This window comes from Trichechus manatus, unplaced genomic scaffold (genome assembly GCF_000243295.1).
Source record: "Trichechus manatus latirostris isolate Lorelei unplaced genomic scaffold, TriManLat1.0 scaffold00102, whole genome shotgun sequence".
Taxonomy (NCBI): Eukaryota; Metazoa; Chordata; class Mammalia; order Sirenia; family Trichechidae; genus Trichechus; species Trichechus manatus.
Window position 1 is genome coordinate 5,479,995 of NW_004444038.1, and position 20,410 is coordinate 5,500,404.

The following is a 20,410-nucleotide window of genomic DNA, read 5'->3' on the forward strand; positions in this document are numbered from 1 at the left end:
GGAGGGACCAGTCGCTGGAGAAGGACATCATGCCTGGTAAAGTAGAGGGTCAATAATAGAGAGGAATACCCTCAGTGAGATGGATTGACACAGTGGCTGTAACAACGGGCTCAAACATAGCAACGATTGTGAGGATGGCACAGGACTAGGCAGTGTTTCATTCTGTTGTACATAGGGTTGCTATCAGTCAGAACTGACTTGACAGCACCTAACAACAATTATGTCTATTATTTTGCTTCTGTACCATATTGTAGCTATCTCTTGTCTCTGTCCCTGGAGACATTATTTTTGTTTGTTTGTTTAGGTTCTAGGGATGGGCCCTTTATCTTTATACCCTCAGTTGCTGATTACTGCCTGTATTTGGTAAGTGATGAATATGTGTTTGGTTAATGAAAGGAATAACTCAATAAATTAATTAACCACACTCTACTTAAAAGATATGGTAGAAATACTAAATTTCTCTAAATAAGTATCCTTGATGCAAATATAAATTAGAAAGTCATATTATAGGACTTGCCAAATTTTTGCATGAAAGACATAAAACATTTGTGACCTTGTCTTTTCTTCAGGAAAGGTGCAGCTAAGGTAAGACCCAAGTTAAACAGTGTAAATATATTCTGATATAGCAAGAACTATTTTTGTTTGTTTTTTTCCTGAAACATCATGTGCCCTTACGTAGCAGAAGTCTTGTGAACATGTGAGTACACGTTGTTCAGGTGATTTCCTTTATTCTGGAGACTGAATATGATCGAGGTGACTTTTCCCCACTGGAGCCTGACTATAAGCCAAGTCATAATGCTTTGTGCTTTTTATCCTGAACAGGTATTTGGACCAGACCATCTGGGAAGATATATCAGCAGCAGAACATTCTCTGAACAGAGAGAAATTAGCTGCTTTGAGACAAGCCCTGACTGCAGCTGGCTTCAGTAATTTGGTAAGCCATATCATAAATGTTTCACTGAGAAAACCAAGCGTCTACCTATTTGTAAGTTATTTATTTAAAAATATTCGTATTCCAGGCATTGTTGGAAACACTGATGATTCAGCGGGGAGTAATACACAGCCCCTGCCCTTAGAGAGCTTACGTCCTAGTGAAGGACATACATATGAACAAAAAAGTTATATGCTGCTGCTGACGGTAAACAGAGAGAGTGACCAGAGGAAAGAGGTGATATTTTTCAAGAAGACGGTTTCTTAGAAGGGCCACATGAGCACAGTCAATCAAAAGACCTTTCCATTGACAGCCCAGAGAGAAACGTAGATTTGAAGTAACTGATCAGGAAAGGATGAGTAAAGTAGTATTCAGAATCACCTGGAAAATTACTGTGATCACTTCATTTAAAATACCTGTTCAAACAATATAATGCTTCTTTTCATTCTTAAACAACTACCAAATAACCTGGAAACGTCACGGTGAAAATTCAGATTGAAAATATTTAAATCAGTGCTATGAAGCAGAAATTTCTATGGTAATGAAAAATGTTTGATACCCATGCTGAGCAATATGGCAGCCACTAGCCATGTGTGATATTTGGCACTTGAAATGTGGCTAGTGTGACTGAGGAAATACGTTTTAATTTTATTTAAGTTGATTTTAAATTTAAATAGTTACACGTGGCTAGTGGCTGCCATCTGTACAGCCCAGGTCTGAGTACTAAGAAATATGAAATAATCTAAGCCCTGAGAGCCACCGTTCAGAATTCCCAAAAGTCTCTAGTTTCCGTAAGGATTTTCTCTCAGTTTCCCCCTCTTTTAGTATGCTAGCATTTTGAAGTGCAGCTGATTCATTACTAAAAATTAATGTAAGGTTGCATGGGTAACTCTGGTGCGCCAATAGTTCAAGAGCGTATATTTAGTTACAAATTTAACTATGTTATTTTTATGTTTCTTAAATAAATGAGCTGATTGATTTTAGGCCTTTGTTCCCTGTCTGCATAGACATAGGTGAAGAGGCAATGAATGGACAGTGAAGAGTGAAAAAGGGGCAGAAAGGGGATGAGGGGAAGGGTGAGGAGATGGGAACCTGTTGCCATCGAGTCCATTCCTACTCACAGAGACTCTATAGGACAGAGCAGAACTGCCCCATATGCTTTCCAAGGCTGTAATCTTTATGGAAGCAGACTCCCACATCTTTCTTGTGCAGAGTGGCTAGTGAGTTCAACTGCTGACTTGGTTAGCAGCCGAGCACTTAATCACTGTGCAACCAGGGCTTCTTTTGAGGAGAGGGGGAGCTCGCCCTAAGTGAATTATCTCTGGGGAAGTTTACTTCACTCCATCCTCATGCTATTCAGGTAACAGAATTCTGGGAACGTGAAGTCATGTTATCTGTCCTGTTTTGCTCTCATTGTGTACTCTTTTCTCACCCTGACCCCTGTCCATTTGCTCAGTGCTGGCCTTCACACTTGCTGGTGTTTCTTCAAAGGGCCGTATGAGCAAAACAGAGCAAAAGACCTTTGTTTTCACTCCGCACCCCCCAAGGTGGAAATTTCTGCTTCTTTATAAGAAATTTGAATATAGAGATTGGTAAGGAATAATTCTACCAAAATACCAGCTGCTTGGACATAGCGTTTTAAAAATCCATGATTGATTCTCAAAGGCAGGGCAAGAAAAATATGCCTTTTGCCTAGTGTAGCTAACAGAGAATCTAATAGCCTTTTTGGTAAAAGAAATATGTACATTTTAACAAACAACGTAAAGAGAATCCTTTTATCTTGGTACTTTGAAGTGACGGAAATGGTGACGACTTTCGTCTGCATAGGAAGGATGGTTTATGTCCAGTAAGATTTGAAGGAAGGTATTTTTCGGCTGATGAGGCCCTTGAATCAAAATTTGCAAGATGTCTTTATGGTCCTGTGTGGACAGTGTCTTTATAAAGATATCTCTATGCACACTCTGTCACCGCCACTGTAGCCGTGCCCCCAAGACAGAGGAGAATTATTGCTCGTTACAAATAGACACTGAGACTAACAGCCCCAGGCCTGTGCTCGTGGTCGTTTATTTTTACTCGTATTCTAGAATTCACCTCATTGTAGTCTATATTATAGTTAGTTTGTGCGGTTCTGTCCCTGCCCCTAAATTGTGTGATTTTTAAGGACAGAACAAATTCTGGTTCTTGCCTGTGTAACCGGAAGTGCCTATCTGTTACGGCACTGGAATATTAAATAAAGAATTATTGGAATTTTAAAAAGTCGCCAGGTAGCTTCACAGGTGAGGAAAATGTTCTTCTATCAAGTATGAATGAATAGAATTTGAAACACTGGTATCTGGGCCAGGGGTTTCCAAAAACGTTTTAGATTAACACTGCAATCATAGAGTTTTATAGCTGGAAATTACAGAGGTCTTCCCTTTTAGCCCTCTCATTTTACAGATGATAAAATCAAACTTTATGATGAAAATTAGAAGTTCTAGAGAAAGTATGCGGAAGTCCCCAGGACTTGAACACTTTATTTCTAAAGCACATAGGAGTCATTCTTAGAACAAGCCTCCTCAGAAATCATGGCGGGCAGAGGTCTAGTCATTCCAGAGTTACAGATTAGGAAACTGAGATTTTCAAAGGTTATGTCTCTTGCCCTATACATGTGATGCTATTGATAAAATAAATAAATATTTATTATTTCAGAGAAGCACACTTTAAATGAAAGCTATTTCGTGATTTTTTTTTATTCTTGCCACAAAATGACTGCCCCAAACCAACTCTGAGATCTGTCTTCCTTCTTTATGTAGAGTTCCAGATTCTCAGATATTCTCTTTCAGCAAACATTCGCTTACTTCCTGCTACCTTCTGCTCAAAGATAACTCTTGCCAACATCCTTTCTTCTATTTCCTGACTTTTCTTTAGAATACCTTAAAAAACCAACTACCATTTCGTTTCTCTAGGCATAGATGTTTGCCTTATGCTGCCCTTAATTTCTCAGAAATGAAAAAATTCTTAACAGTGACATCAGTTTATCTCATAAAAGAGAGCAGTGGAAAGTGGACAGCATGATACATGTTCTCTGATGAAGTAGCCACAGCCAGGGCCGGATTAACCAGTAAGCACGGTATGCACCTGGCTTGCATTGAGCAAGGTACCCACGGGCTTAATTGTGTTTACTTGCTAATCTGTGGGGAGCACTTTCACCCGGGCTTCACCACATCTTTGAGGAAGCAGAGGACAGGTGAAATTGTTTACTGCAGAGAGGTGGGAAGGCATAGTTGGGCCCGTGTGTACCTTGCTTACTGGGTAATCCAGCTCTGGACGGCTGCTGCCAATTCTGATTGGACTCCATGTACAGTCTACCTCAGTCTGAGGGGACGTGTATGAAGTCTGATCTCACAGGTGACATCCAGCCAGTCACCCCATCCTTTGCGCTGTCTTAGTTTTGCATATGAGGATGGTTGCGTAGAAACTGTTACCTTCTATCAGAATATCACTGCCTTGCTCTCCTTTGTTTAAGGAACAGCAACACCGATTTAGAAGAAATGTGCATTGAATTATGAAAGTTTAATACTGTACAGAGATCGATGGTTCTCTTACCAAATATCCAGGTTCTGAAAAATCACAACCTGTAGACCTGTCTATTGTCCAGCTTTTAGGTTCTTAAAGGGTTTGTCTTTTGATCTTTCTTCTAAGCGATTCGATTCACTTTCTCTATTTGTCAAACACGTAGGAAGTGGAGAATCTGTTTGTGATTCTAGCAGCCATATTACACATTGGAGACATTCGGTTCACTGCTCTGACAGACGCTGACTCAGCCTTCGTGTCTGACCTCCAGCTTCTGGAACAAGGTCAGTGGAACAGGACCTTCAGACACTAACCTCATTGATGTGCAGTTTGTAAGGCTGACGGTAGATGGAGACATACTACAGAGAAGTCAGAATAAACCTTTCCTCTGAGGGCAGATCAAGGAGGGGAAAGAAAAAACAAAACCAAAACACCTGTATCCACTTTGTTCTTCTTTATTATAAATAGTCATGAGAAGAAAGAAGATGTACATTTACCTTATCGTATCATAAACCATATTGCCAGCATCAATTCATCCACACATGCTTGGGTTTATTTATATTGTTCTTACTATTCCCCACCCCTGCCCCTGCCATCCAGTATATTTTTGGAGGACGTTATTAACGAAATATTTTAAACAAAATGCAATTACCTGTTGTCAAAGATCTTACCAAAAATCTCTCTTTCCTTTGAAGTTTCCTTGTTAGTCACTCCCAGATTTCTTCAAAATTCCTTAAAACCACAAACTGTCAATAAACAACGTATCTTTACCTGATATCAAAATAATCTAATCAGTAATTGAGAGAAACATTCTGTGCCATCTGCCAGGGCAAAGAGCTATGAGAGCTCATTAATGTTGTGATTACTATAAGCTGTTTCTCTAGTTGAATCTGACAATTATATTAAAAAAAAAAAAAATTTCTGTTGAGTAGATTCCAGCTCATAGCGACCCTATAGGACAGAGAGAACTTTCCCCATAGGGTTTCCAAGTAGCAGCTGGTGGATTCGAACTGCCAACCTTTTGGTTAGTAGCCAAGCTCTTAAGCACTGTGCCACCAGGGCTCCTTGACAATTGTAGTGGTAGTTTATTTTTCTTTAATACACAAATTTTCTAATGTGCCTGTATAAAAGTTATAAATTATAATCACTAAGTACAATATTCTTGCTATCAAGAAATAGCCTAACTTTACATTCTCAATTCTGCTTAAATTTTAGTATCTGGGATGTTACAAGTATCAGCAGATGAACTGGTGTCTGCTCTAACAACTGATATCCAATATTTTAAAGGTAAGTTTTTCGGTTCTCTTATTTTCAGCTTTGTGCAATTTGTGATCGTCTCAGAAATATGAGAATTAAACATAACTTTGCCTTACTTGGCCAGTGAAATTATTTCTATGAATTGAATGTCAAATGAGAAAAGCATCATAAACCCGTTCGCTATGACCCTATGTTGTAAACTATTTATGTTCCTGAGAAATCATTTTGTTAAACTGGTCACCTTTTCTACTTCATCCGTCATTTTAGAAAAAGGGTCATCAGTGCAAGAGGATTTGTTCAGTTGGAGATTTGTTCCATTGGGATGTGCGGTTCCATGCTTCCCTTGTCAATAAGAACCAAACTTCTCCCACTTCCTCATTGATCATGATCATAGCTGGGATTTGGGGAATTTTTGCCATGATGGGTCTTGTGCCCAATGCTGTACATGTTATAATTTTTACTTCTCACAAATCACTATAAACACCAAACGAAAACCAAACCCATTACTATCGAGTAGATTCTGACTCATAGTGACCCTATAGGACGGAGTAGAACTGCCCCATATGGTTTCCAAGGAGTGCCTGGTGCATCTGAACTGCTGACGTTTTAGTTAGCAGCCGAGCTCTTAACCACTATGCCTATGAAGTGGGATTACTATTTGCATTTTAACAAATGAGAAAGCTAAAATTCAAAGAATTTAAATAACTGTGAATTTCAAATCATTAGTAAATGGTGTGCTTGGAGTTAGAAGCTAATGCCACCTGATTCCCAAGCTCACATGCTTAATCACTGGCTACATGCTTCTTTACTCAGTGGGCAAGGAGAATGCTTCTCCTACATGCTCATCAAATAGTCATTATACATCATTGCGTTACCAACCTTCCTGTTTATTGTAACTTTGAGGTCTCACCATCCAGCTGACCATTTTTCTCTAAATCAATCACCACTCCTCTTAACGACTGTCCCTGCTGGACTCACCTGCGGGTACTTAGATATGTGGCTTATACATTTTGCGTTATCCCTACTCTCATAATTCACCTTCTGTGGTTCCTAATTTAATGGATCTCTTCATTATCTACTCATTTGCCCAAGACTCATTCCTAATACCTCTTCCATTGAGTAGGTCAGACACACGCTGGTTCTACCCCATAACTATCTCTCAAACGTGCTATCTTCTCTTCATTTCATTTGCCATTGCTTTGTTTGCCATTCCTTCCCTGGATCATAGCAAAAGCCTCCTGGGTAGTCTTCTCTCTGGTCTGACCCATTTTGCCTTCCTTCCACACTGCTTCAGGAATGATCTTTCTGAATTGCAAATATAATTTTCATCCGTGGATATCAGTCTTTCAAAGATACTCCCGTTCCTTTAGAGTGAAGTTCATCACATTATGATGGCCTCGTATGTCCTTTAGTTGCCCCTGGGCAGACAAACAGTTAAGCACTTGGCTACTAACTGAAAGGTTGGTGGTTTGAATCCACCCAGAGACGCCTCAAAGGACAGGCCTGGTGATCTGCTTCCAATAAGTTACAGCCTTGAAAACCCCGTGGAGCAGTTTTACTCTGCACACCTAGGGTCTCTTAGGAGGCAAAATCGACTCATCAGCAACTGACAAAAACAGTATGTCCTCTATTATTTGGGCCATACCTAATGTTTATGTTTCATCTGCAGCCATTTCTCCACCAGCACTCCTGCATCTAACAGTACTAAGCTTCGTGAAGTTCTCCAAATACATTATTCTTTCACATGCCTTTTCTGAGAAAATTTTAACTCACCGTTAATGCGAATAACTTAATATATGCTGAACCCCCTGCTTAGACTGCCCTTTGCCCCCTTACTCACCCACAGTATTGATGTGTTTATGACCTGTTAGAACCTCTCAATCATCTTGAGTCTAGAGACTTGGTTTTCTATAAACCATAAATGGCCACAGCTGTTTTCACTGCCACATGGTTCTGATCCACTTTGATGGGCTTGAACTTGTAGCTCTCTTACTCATCATTACTTCCTTGCTTTAGAAGCCATTCTTCTTCCTCCACCTGATTGGGAACTGACTCCACTTTCAGGTCACACAGTCATTATCCTATTACTTGATTCCCGGCTCAGACTGACATGCAGTGGTTAGCCCAGTTTAGCCAAGGCCTCACTCATATCTAGACTCCCATTCCTTCTCAGATTTCTTGCTGTGGTATGCTGAATTCTAAGTCATCCTCCATCTTTTTTTCTCGGTTTCTCCTCTGAAGATTTTTAGCACTCAAGATCTGAATTACCATCTCTTTGAGAATGACATAAAAAGTTCTATCTTAGGGCTCCATCTTGATTCCAATCTCCAGCCCACGTTTTGATCATGAGATGACTGACCAGGTTTCCAAGTGGCTGCCAGTTTTTCAATATCCAAACCAGTTCATTGTTATCAGAAAACTCGCTAAGAGGGACCCTGCGGAACGTTTGTTCATTAGCTGACGGGATCTTATACAGCCCACCTAGAAGTAAAGCTTGTGGTCAACATTTGTCATAAATAAGAGTGTAACATATATGACACTTTTTCTAGGGGAGCTTTTTACATAAAAACTTACAGAAAAATTCACATTTGTTAGGATCATAATAAAATTATTTTTACATCATTTGATAGTATGTACGTGTGTGAAAGATAAATAGGCCATTGATAGTTTTATTTGCTTCTAAATGCGGGGAACGTTTATTCTGATATCTCTTCCTCTTTCTCTACTATTTCAGGAGATATGATCATACGGCGACATACTATAGAGATGGCTGAATTTTACCGGGATCTCTTAGCCAAGTCCTTGTACAGTCGTTTGTTCAGCTTTCTGGTGAATACCATGAATTGTTACCTTCACAGTCAAGATGAACACAGCAGGTAGGAGATGATTGGATGGTGGCCCCTGTTGTAATTCTTGTCATATCCAGTTTAAAAGTTCAATTCTTGAAGATACTTCATAATGCAGCGTGAGCCATAAATTGAGCTATCATTAAAACATTTCATTTTAACAGGTGATTTTATTTGAAGGGCTTACTCAATTATTGTTTTGGAATTTAAGTCCCATACATATTCCAGTCACACAAAGGATGAATGAATCAAATCATTTTTCATGTATAAATATGCAAATGTGGTCCCTCTGGACTGAAGGTATATATGGTCATCTGTACACCAAGAGACGTCAAAAATTTATAAGTCTTGGGAGATAACTGCAGACAATCCAAGAATATCTAAAGCACTCAAGTTTGCCGAGCAGCCGATGTTTCTTTCTGAACTTACTGGATGATGTATTTCAGATCAGTATTACTTCCTCTCATTGTCTTCACTTGTTTTGTGGATTGACAAAGGGCCTTTATGGTAATCATTTTGGCTCATTGCCTTAATTGTCTTTAGACAGTAGCTTTTCAGGGTATTTGATTATCTAAAAGTTATAGATCTCCATGGCATTTTGTCAATGGAAAACTTCGTTAATATTCTTGACACTAATAATGACCTTAGAGCAGACCACTGAAAGAAAAATTGCATCCAGAAGCCTTCATACATATGCTTGCCTTTGAATGAAACCTTTTCAGAATTTCTTTGACATCCATAAAGATTCTTCACCAAATTCCTGAAAATTGCTACCACTGAAAGTTTCCTGGAAAACATTAGAACTAACTAGCATGTGTTCCTAAATAAATGTAGACATCTCAGAAGATTTCAAGGGCAAAAGACACATTAAAATTCTCATTAAAATGTCAACATATAAAATCTCATTGCATATTGATCAGCATATTCAATATATGCTCTGTGATTTGAGGGTAGGTATGAAATTTTCTGTATTTAAGCAGAAATACCTTACTGTGTGTGATAGTGAGGACTCTTGATTTTGTTACTATTTCTTGTATCAATTAATTTTTGATTTTCCTGTAAATGTGAGTATTATTCACAATATGGTACTAATATGCTAAGTCTACCAAATTAACCTTGTATAAAATTATTGGCAGCTCTGCTGAAATTGACACTGGAAAAACAACATGTAAACCTGGGTGCACATACAAGTTTTTAGAAAATTTTCATTTGAGGTTTAAATCTTACAAAGTCCGTAATTGTATATAATTGGAAATACTTATACATGGTCTATATTTATTTAGTAATAAAGAAAACTACAAACATAAACCTTGGAAAAATAAGTTAGTTGCTTTTCAGTGGGTTATCTAGGTCAGTATGTAAATTTATAGAATTGCAAGATGGTAGCCTTATCTTTTAAACTTCTTCGCTAACCCAGTGGATGAGAACATAGATCAGTGGGAAATTAGAATTGAATTAATTTATTATAAATTCAACTTATAAGACCTAGTATTCTCATTGTAGTGGTAACTCTTATTACGCCCCCCCCTCCCCTGTTTCTCCCATGGGTCACCCAAACAGGAATTTAGATTCCCAAATAATGCCAGGAAAGGTTATATTTGTAGTATTTCTGACTCATTGAAATTCACAGAAAGCTTAAGGTTTTTCCAGATTTACAGACCCATTTCCTAAGTCACAGAAAGGTCTCAAACATCTGGATAACCTTAGGGTAGGCTTTTTGTTGTTTAGTGACCCTAATTTTTTTTTTTTAAATTTTAAAATTATATCAGAAAAGATTATTTAAAAAAAAAAAAAAACCCTATGGTTAAAGTCAGCAAGTATCCGTGATGTCGATGGAATTGGAGTATTTTTCACACTAAACTTTTCTGTTAAGTTTGTCAGAGAGAATAAATATAAATAAGATACAGTCTAATAGGTTATAAAGGGAAGACCAGTGAAACGGAAGTAGGTGAAATGTTTGTACTTTGACTGCTGAATTCATTACCCAGCTTAGAGCAGAATCAGTAAAATATCAATAATATCGATAAAGACATTGGATGTGAACAAATTCTTGTTTCTCTGCCTAGATTCCAAATAGAGTTGTTTCTTCATGAAAACTCTGAGGTGAATGAATGTCTGTGAAGTTGATAATTAGTTAATGAAGATGAGCAAAAGAGGTCGCCATGTTTGCCTTGACCCTAATGGAGTTAGTAAGATTAATGTGCCAACAACTGTGTGGCTGCTGCCTGCTCTGGTCTTGACTCCTTCTTGGCTATCTGACCTGAGGGCTGCATGCTGGAGGACCAAATGGGGAAGAGCTGCTTTTTGTTCAGAGGCTTCTCTTAAAGGTCAGAGGGCTTAACAAGTTGAAACACACTAAAACTTCATTTATCTTGCTTAGATTGGAAATGATTTGCTCCAAGGAGGTGAAAAGGAACAATAATAATAATGTCTTAAATGTGTTTAAAACTTTATTGTTCACAAAGTATGTGCATATAACTTATCTTCTGAAGAAACCCTGTTAAATAGCTGAAAGTGGCCATTTCGTTATTGAAGAAAACAAAGACGGTAGGAAATTGTGTAGCTTGAACCACAGCCCGTTTCCTCAGTTCCTCTTCCAATGCTGTTACATTCCCCAAACCAGAGTTTTATTATTTTAACCTTTATTTTTTCAGAGGCATTTTTCCTAAAACTACAAATGTCTAACTTCTATAATAAAGAATCTTGTGTATCATTTAACTCTGCGTGCAAGTATCTTCACTGTATAACTCATTATAATACAGTGTAATTTGGGCACAATTCTGCTCTTTTTGACATTACTTGATCTCATGGCACACTGCCAGATTGTCAGCTGACACACAGCAGTGCTTTCAGTGTGTCTCCTAACCATTTCTCCACCTCTAGATAGATAGATAGGGTCGATATAGGGTAGGTATAGGGTCGCTATGATGGAATCAACTAGAGGGCCACGGGTTGGTTGGTTGGTAGACAGAGAGAGAGAGAAAGAGAGAGATAGGAAGGAAGGAAGGAAGCAGGGAAGGAAGGAAGGATAGGGAAAAAAAGGGAAGAAGGAAGGTAGATAGCTGCCATCGAGGTGACTCCAACTAATGGTGACCTGAGGTTCAACAGAACAAAATGTTGCTCGGTCTCGAATCATCCTCACAATAGCCACCATGTTCGAGCCCCTGGAGTGTCTCCCTCACCATCGCTGGCCCTCTACTTCACCAAACATGATGTCCTTGTCCAGAGATTTATCCCTCCTGATGATGTGTCTAAAGCAAGCAAGTCAGACAATAGTCTGTTGTGATCCATAGGTTTTTCAGTGACCAATTTTTGGAAGTCGATCATCAGGCTTTTCTTCCTAGTCTGTCTTAGTTTGGAAGCTCTGCTGAAACCTGTCCTCCGTGGGTGACTCTGCTGGTATTTGAAATGCTGGTGGGACACCTTCCAGCACCATAGCAACATGCAAGCCACCACAGTATGACAAAGTGACAGATGGGTGTCCTCACCTCTAGTTTTCTGCTTTGAACTTCCTGCAGTTTTGGATACCTACATGTTCAAGTGTGCTTAATGTTATCATGGTCTTATGGGAGGATTACCTAATAGCACCCATTTTTATCTCTGATTCTTAATCGACTGAGAAATGAGACAATACAGTAATATACATGGGACTAAAAATATCAACTTGATGAGTGAAACAGCAGACACTGGAGGACACAGCTCATATTCTGAGCAAGTTGCTTCTGACCACTGGGCCCAGAGTTAGATGGAATTGCCCACCTGGTCCCAGTCAGCACTGAAATGGACAAACACCTCACCGACAGCCTGGAGGATCAGAGGTCACAAGCTCTTTGAGGGCATAGGAGAGGACAGGGCTGAGCTATTCTTGTCCCTTTCTTCCCAACTCTCCCGTTGAGAGAGTTACAGCTAATGGAGATTGCTCATCCTGAAGCACAGGCGGATTAACCAGTAAGCAAGGAACACACGGACTTATAGTAAGCGAGGTACGCACAGGCTTAATTGTGCTTCCTTACAAATCTGTAGTGAACAATTTCACATGGGTTTCATTACATCTTGGATGGGATTGTCAACTCTTTTATTTGCTTCAAAGCACCTTTCTATTGCTGTAAGATATATTTCTTCTCAGGTTTTAACCACTGCAATTTAGAACATCACCTTAAGAACAAGCCTTATGATATGAAAAAGATTCTGTATAGATTTTCCTCACTGTCTCTACTTTTTTATGGTATTATTTTGCCTTTTCAGTTTGTTATATTGGATAACTGTTTTTTAATGTAATATTTAAGGTAATGTTCAAAGTAGGAAAGTTTCCTCTTAAGTATTTATTAATCTATTGAGTAGTATTTAACTTAATAGATTTTAACAAATTTATTAAGTATTTGTTAAATCTACTACTGAACTTCTCTGGGTTGAGGGTAGAGGGAGGATTGGAAATGGGATGGTGCATTGAGGAGCTGTAGACATTTCAACTGTTCACTTTTCATAATTGTCAACAAAGGACATGATCTAAACTGTATTTCACTTTTTATAAAAGTTATCACCCATGTGATTCCAAAATAAGGTAAATGCTTGGAGAGTCTTATTAAAGTGTAATGCATAATAACATATTTTTTAATGATAAATAATTTTTGAAACTCCTCAAATTGGACCTCTTTCATAATTCAACAGCTATATCCCCAAAATAGAATTATTAATGCTAAATTTAAAATTTTGATTTTTCTTAATCTGGAGCCTTCACCAGAGTTTTGGTGCAAACTTGACTGTTGCAGAGGTACGTGTACACAATAGAGGCTTGGGCAGGCACAGGGGATGTATAGACTTTGGAAGATATCTCCAAACATCTTCATGCACCAAAACCTATTGATTATTTCAAATCATTTCAGTCATGAGTTCTGAATGCAGTGTTTTTTGTATATTGAAACACTTGAGAAATATAATTGGTGAAACATTTCCTTTTTTACTATAAAATACACCTTAAGAATAACATGTAGACTGAAAGTTAGAAATAGATGAAGTTTAAGAGGTAACCCATTCTACCACCAAACCAACTCACTACCATGAAGTCGATTCCAACTCATAGCAACCCTATAGGAAAGAGTAGACCTGCCCCAAAGGGTTTCCAAGGCTATAAATCTTTAAGGAAGCAGACTGCCACATCTTTCTCCTTTGGAGCGGCTGGTGGGTTTGAACTGCCGACCTTTCAGTTAGCAGCTGAGCACTTTAACCACTGTGCCACTGGGTCTCACTGATAATCCATTAGACAGGTATTAAAGATACCTAGGAGCCCTGGTGGCACACTGGTTACGCATTCGGCAGTTCAAATCTACCAGCCGCCCCTTGGAAACCCTATGGGGCAGTTCTACTCTGTCCTATAAGGTCACTGTGAGTTGGAATTGACTCTATGACAACAGGTATGGGTAAAGATACCTATTATTTATTTATTTACTTATTTATTCATCCATTCATTCATTCACTTATTTATTTATGTTTACATTATCTGAAATCCAAGTGTTTGGGCAGTACCTTTGGCATTGTAAATAGGGTATTGTAAATAGAGTTTCAGACATACACATGAAGATTTTTTTTATTTTTATTTGTCACTGAGACTTCAGTTTCTTATATTCTCATTTATTACATTATTTACTTTCCTTGACCTAATCATACATATTTTAAAGTTTTAAGATGAATTGCATTTGGCTTCAATGAGTTGCTTATTTATCCACCTGGTAGCAAGAGTTTCAGTTGGTTTCCGTGGTTGAAGGTTAAATGAGAAGATGTACGTGAAGTCACAAGCATTGTACTTGACACAGTGGGATAGCGGCTATAATAATAATAGTGGACGTTGTGGCTGTTAAAAAGGACTCCTTCGTTTATTATTAGTTTGTCTAGGGGAGAAGGAGGGTTGAAAAAAAAATGCAGAATGATCACATGTTGGGAACCAAGGTATAGTACAGTCCCTTCCATTTAGAAATAAAATCAAGTATTTTGACTCTGTAATCCTGTTTGTTTTAGAGAGTAGAAAATAGAGGAAATATTTTGCTCTTCAAAAATAGAGATGTCCCTTCTCACTTAACACCACTAGGGCGTGTAGGAGTATTTTTATATATGTTTTGGTCAGCTTTGCTTTGTCCTAAGCAATGATAATGGATTTGCACTGATGAATTCCTATGCTCACCTGACATGCTTGCAGAGTGCTTGACTAAGGTCCAGAGGAGAGTTTGTGGTCTGGTTATTGCAAAAATAAAGTCTGTAAGAGTTACAAACAGTGGTATTGCCCAGACAGTATGGGTTGCTTGAGGAAACACGGCACAGAAGGACACTAGGTTTTAACACTGGGCAGGTGATAAAGCCGTGCACGAGCTAAGGAACTGAACTAATGAGGTAGAGGAGGCTTTGGATGCCTACAGATTTAAGTGCTCCGTGGAGATGGAGACCTTGTGGGACATCTGAGAGCAGGCTGGAAAATGAGGTGAAAGAAGAATGAAGACTTAAGTGATAACCTCTTTCACTGCTAGGCATGGAGGTCACCATCCCAAAAACTGTCAAGAATTTTTGTCCTTGGATCTATATGTTGAGACTAATTATGGAGATAAGAAAGAAGGCTGTTGAAGAAAGAACATCAGTTGTGAATTTTCTCAAACTATTAAACCCCTGCTCCCACCAAGTTTAACTGTAATATGAGTTTAAATTACAGAAGGAAATATTAAAGAAATATGATAGCAGCAAGAAAGGGAAAGTGTTTTAAAGGGAGTTTGAATTTTTTTTCTTTAAAAGTTTCTATTTTTTATTTACACATAAATTCATCCATTTAATTCCTGAAATAATAAGTTTTTTTTTTTTTTTTTTTGCAACTCACCCAGCTTCTAAATCCACATATTTTGACCATAAGGGAAAATGATTTTCTAAGTCAGTATGGAATGTTCTGTAGGTTCAGAAAGATTTTCATCAGCACATTTACCAGATGATCCGTGTGTTCTCCAGTAGCCTGACTGAGGCAATATGTAAAAGTTGACCATGTTCACAATGGGAAGCACCTTCCAGATGAGTCATGACTAATTACATGCTCTGATATAAGACAAAAACAACACATCCAGTATGAATGTAAGTTCAGGACCCTATCAGTGTATCCGATGAGGATGATCATCCTCGGCATCTGACAACACTTAAGAGAATGGTAGCTTCTAACAAACATAGAGTATCTACACTAATAAGATTGTAACAAGGAATTTAGTATTCATCTTCAGAAAGATTGTACTCCTTCATGAGGTGAGTCATGCTATTCTTTGTTAATTAGAGGGTACAAATATTTCATATAGGGAAAAATAATTATAGCCTTGAAGAGTGCTGGTTTAAAAAAGTAACCTCATGTCAGCACTTGGCATAATCTGTACTTGGTCTGATGGCTGTCTTACTGAGTGACAAAGAGGTCAGATCTTCACCTTGATACTCTGAAATGAAAATAAGGGGAATTAAGTGGGTTAAGTGAATATGTGCCTTACATTGTCCTTGGCAATTCCGCTCCGTAGTTTTATTCTACTAAGAATTCAAGTTGTATACCATTGGTTTTGAGTATGTATTGGTGTGTATAAACGTTTGTTGGATTCCCCAGGATTGTGAATGTGAAGAAAATAGCTTTGCTGCTTTATATTGAAGTGACAGTCAAATTTCCTATGATTCTCATTGGTCTTCAATTAATACAGCTAGGTAGCACTTTATTATGCGGTGTTATATCTCAATCTTTTTATTTTTTATTGCACTTTATGTGAAAGTTTACAGAGCAAATGAGTTTTCCCTTCAATACTTGAACAGGAAGTGTTCCATGACGTTGGTTGCTTTCCCCTACAATGTGTCAGCACCGTCTTCATTTCCACCCTGGGTTCCCCATTTGCTCTTCTCCGGATTTTCTGCCCCTTCCTGCCTTCTCATCTTTGCTTTTGGGCAAATGCTGTCCTTTTGATCTTGTGTAATTGATTGTTCTGAGGAACATGTTCATCTCAGGTGCTACTGTTTTTTTATGGACCTGTCTATTTGGCTGAAAGGTGGTCTCTGAGAATGGCTTCACTTCCCGGTCAGAAGGGTGTCTTTATATCTCATTCTTTTTTAGGTCAAAATCCGTTTTGAGTATCCGATGAATGGTATAAACATACATACACAAAAACACAGTTTTGCATGTAATTTGTGGGATTAGTAGACCCTCCTCCCCCGCCGAGAACGTACCTGCACCCAAACTAATAATTTCTGAATTTGTTCATTAGAAAATTAATAAATTCTGAATTAGTACTCACACTTGGTACATAGTCTCCTGGAAGTTCTTGAGGGTTTTTAAGTCAAAGTGGTTTGTGTGTGTGTGTGTGTGTGTGTGTGTGTGTGTGTGTGTGTGATTATTTTGTTGATTTTTATTTAATTAAGAGTTCTGTTTTTAAATTTTAGATAAAATCTATGTGTTGTTTTAGGTACACCAAGATACTTCCTAATAGATGAGTAACATTATTTTAAAAACACTAATATGACAGTAAACATGTTAACCTATTTTGTAAGATTCTTTTTAGTAGAGATTAGATTTCGGACTGTTACCAGGTGTTCGTCGAAGACCTCTCACATTAGCAACAGATAGTCAGTAACTTCATTTATAAAATGCTGTAGGAGGTCTGAAGACGGAGCCACGGACGGAACGTCGTTCTGCTGCGCTGCTGTCAAGCCATTCAAAATATCCTTTACGTTACGGTTTATACTTACACTGTTTGAACAGATCACTGATAAGGACTTTACCTGGCTTGACCATTTTCAAAATTCATCTAATAGGTTTTCTGCTTCCCATTTATAGCCATGGGGAGCTATTAAAAGTTTAGAAAAGAGATGAGAGATCATCAGTCCTCATTTAACAAATAAAAAACAGGGAACAAAGTTAAACTTGCTCCGGTAGTGGGGATTAAATGTGTAAATAAATCTGATTAAAAACCAAAAGTTTTACTTATTAGTTTCAACTTCGCCCCTTAAAGCATACAGATATATCTTAAAGCCCCCTACGGAGATGATTATGAAGATTTAAACCATCTGATGGAAAGTACGAACCAAAGGGTATCTGCAAAAAAGATAAAAATCTAAAAATCCAGACCATCAGTTCATTAGTAATTAAGTGTTGGTAAAAAAGACATTTTGTACATTGCCTTATTAATTACAATGCAGAGTACTTAATTCTTTGTCAGTGAATTTCTGTGATTAATTTTCAATGCATCATAAAGATACTGAAAGACCTGCTGTGCATTTTTGAGAAAATGTAAATAGACTTACATGGTGTTTCCTTTTTCCATATGATGTATAATGTCTTTCTTTATTATGTGTGTTCTTTTTGGGAAGAGACTTGACACTCGAGAAAAGTACAAAGAGGTAGAGGCAAAGCTCTCATTTGCCTAGTACCTAGAATGAGCCACTATAAGCATTTTGACACTTTTGCTTCCGATTTCTGTTAACAGAAAAGAAATAGACAATTACAGCTAATAGTTACAGTTCCCTTTATTTTCCTGTCTAGATCTTTTCAGCTCCTCCAGCCCGAGAGACAACCAATAATATAATATATCCTGTGTACATTTTTCACTATTTGTTTTTTATATTTCCCTAGATATTGGATTTCATAATGAATATATGATATTGTTTGTGAGTCATTAAATTACAGGAGTGCTATCATATGGTACATTTTATTCAGTACTTTCCTTTAACGCCACCCTGTTTTTGAGATTTATCTGTATTGATACATAAAAAACTAGTTCATTCTTTCTAACTGCTACATTAGTTCCCAGGGATGAAGAAAATACAATATCTTTTTTTCCCTATAAACAGGCACTTAAGTCTCTTTTAATTTGTTCTTAATTACAAATGGGGTTGCATCTTATATCCTGGGGTATATGTTTAATATTTTCCCCGGAGTGTACACTCAAGTGGCAGAATTTCGAGGAGCACACTCATTTGCATTTCCCGGATTCTTAGTGAGGCTGAACATCTTTTGGCAATGCAGGTTAAACACTGCCCAGGGTGACCCACCCATAGGGCTAGTGGGAGAATGGCACCTCGTGCACTTGGCCTGGCCTCCTGTGGACAATCCTGTACAGCAATCTGGTTTTAGGCTCTTATCTTAGACCATCTTTTCCCTACTCCAAGCTCGCCTTACATTTCTTCCTAAAAGCTTTAGATTTTCAAGACATCGGGAATTTATTTTTGTGTATATGAGGAATGGATGTATTTTTATATATTTTAGTTGGATATTCAATTGTCCCAACCTCATTTATTGGCAATGCTTCTCCATCCCTTCCTGATTTTTAATCTACTTGACTAAAACAATATCAATAATATATGGTTTTAATAAGTAAATTCAGATAATAAGTTCTTATTTTTCTTATTTCTTTTGGTTATCCCTGGATCTTTATTTATCCATATGGATTTTATAATCACTTTGACTCAGTCCATTAAAAAAAAAATCTTACGTGATTTTGACTAGAATTGTATTTGTTGATTAATTTGGGGAGAATTGACCTTTTTAGTATATTGATTCTTTTTGTCCACAAAAATGACCTATCTTTCCATTTATTTGTGTATTTTTTAGTCCATAAATAATGTTTGTGTTTTTTTCACTAAAGTCTTGCACATTTTATTTGTTTTTTTCCTAGGAACTCTGTAATTTTGTTGCTATTATGGGAGTTATTTTTCTATTACATTTTAATTTTTTTATTGGAATCCTGAATCTTCGGTTTCATATGTTGATCTTAAATCTAGAAGCCCTGCTGATCTTTCTTATTAGTTCTAATAATTTTGCTATGTGATCTCTTACTATTTTTTTAATGTATATAATCGTAATTATATCTCTTATTTCTTCTTTATTGCGTTGGCTAGCACTGCAGGTAGAATGTTGAAAAATGGTGGTAATAGTGTTTATCCTTGTCTTGTTTCCAAATGCATGTCAACGCTTCTAAATATTTGCCGTTCAGCATTCTGTTTACCTAGGAGTCTGGAAGATAACCTTTGCTAACTTTTTATTTATGGTTGGATGCAAAATTTTATCAAATGTTTTTCTGTATCTATTGAGATTATTATAGAAATTATCTCCTTTATTTTACTCACATAGAAAATTGCGTTGGGGTATATTTTTTGATGCTGAATAATTCTACATTTATAATGTAAATCCCACTTGGTCATGATGTATTAGATTGAGTTTTCTAGTCCTAGGACTTTTGCAATATTTCATTAATGAGATGAGACACTATTATTTTCTTCTTATACAGTCCTTTGCTATCAAGTTGACATCAGAGAGTAAACTGGTAGCTTTCTCTGTTTTTCTGTTTTTCTCTTCTCTAAAACAGTTTGTATTAAGTGAGCATGATGTTTTACTAGAATGTCTACTGAAAATCTTTAAAATCTACAGGGGAGGTCGGGGGAGCAATGACTTTTGGATACTAATAATTATTTTAAAGTTGATAGGTCTAATAGGGAACCCAAGGTTGAGAAAGGACAGTGTTGACATGTCATGGGGTTGTTAACCATTGTCATAGGGCAATACGTGTACTAATTGTTTAATGAAAAACTATTTTGTTCTGTAAACCTTCATCTAAAGTACAAAAAAAAAAGAATTATCTATGTGAGATCAAATTGACAACAGCAACTCAAAAGTTTTGATGGGAAGTCTAGGGGACAGTGAGTTGAAGACAGTGGTGATGGAATAATTTGGAAACGGTTAGTGAGAATAGCAGCACAACTGGAAGAGCGTAATCGATGTCACTGAATTGTACATGTAGAAATTTTTTAAATGGTTTATCTTTGGCTATGTATATTTTCA

The 20,410-nt window shown here is 37.4% G+C and overlaps 1 protein-coding gene across 1 annotated transcript in view; it reads left to right on the forward strand.

Annotated features, from left to right (window-relative positions):
• MYO16 (myosin XVI) overlaps positions 1–20,410 on the forward strand; it is a 637,778-nt gene that overhangs the window by 341,730 nt on the left and 275,638 nt on the right. The window contains exons 17-20 of the mRNA XM_004382940.2: positions 823–934; positions 4,650–4,767; positions 5,699–5,770; positions 8,475–8,616. Of these exons, the coding sequence (XP_004382997.2) occupies positions 823–934; positions 4,650–4,767; positions 5,699–5,770; positions 8,475–8,616 (444 nt within the window). The remainder of the gene's footprint in view (positions 1–822; positions 935–4,649; positions 4,768–5,698; positions 5,771–8,474; positions 8,617–20,410) is intronic.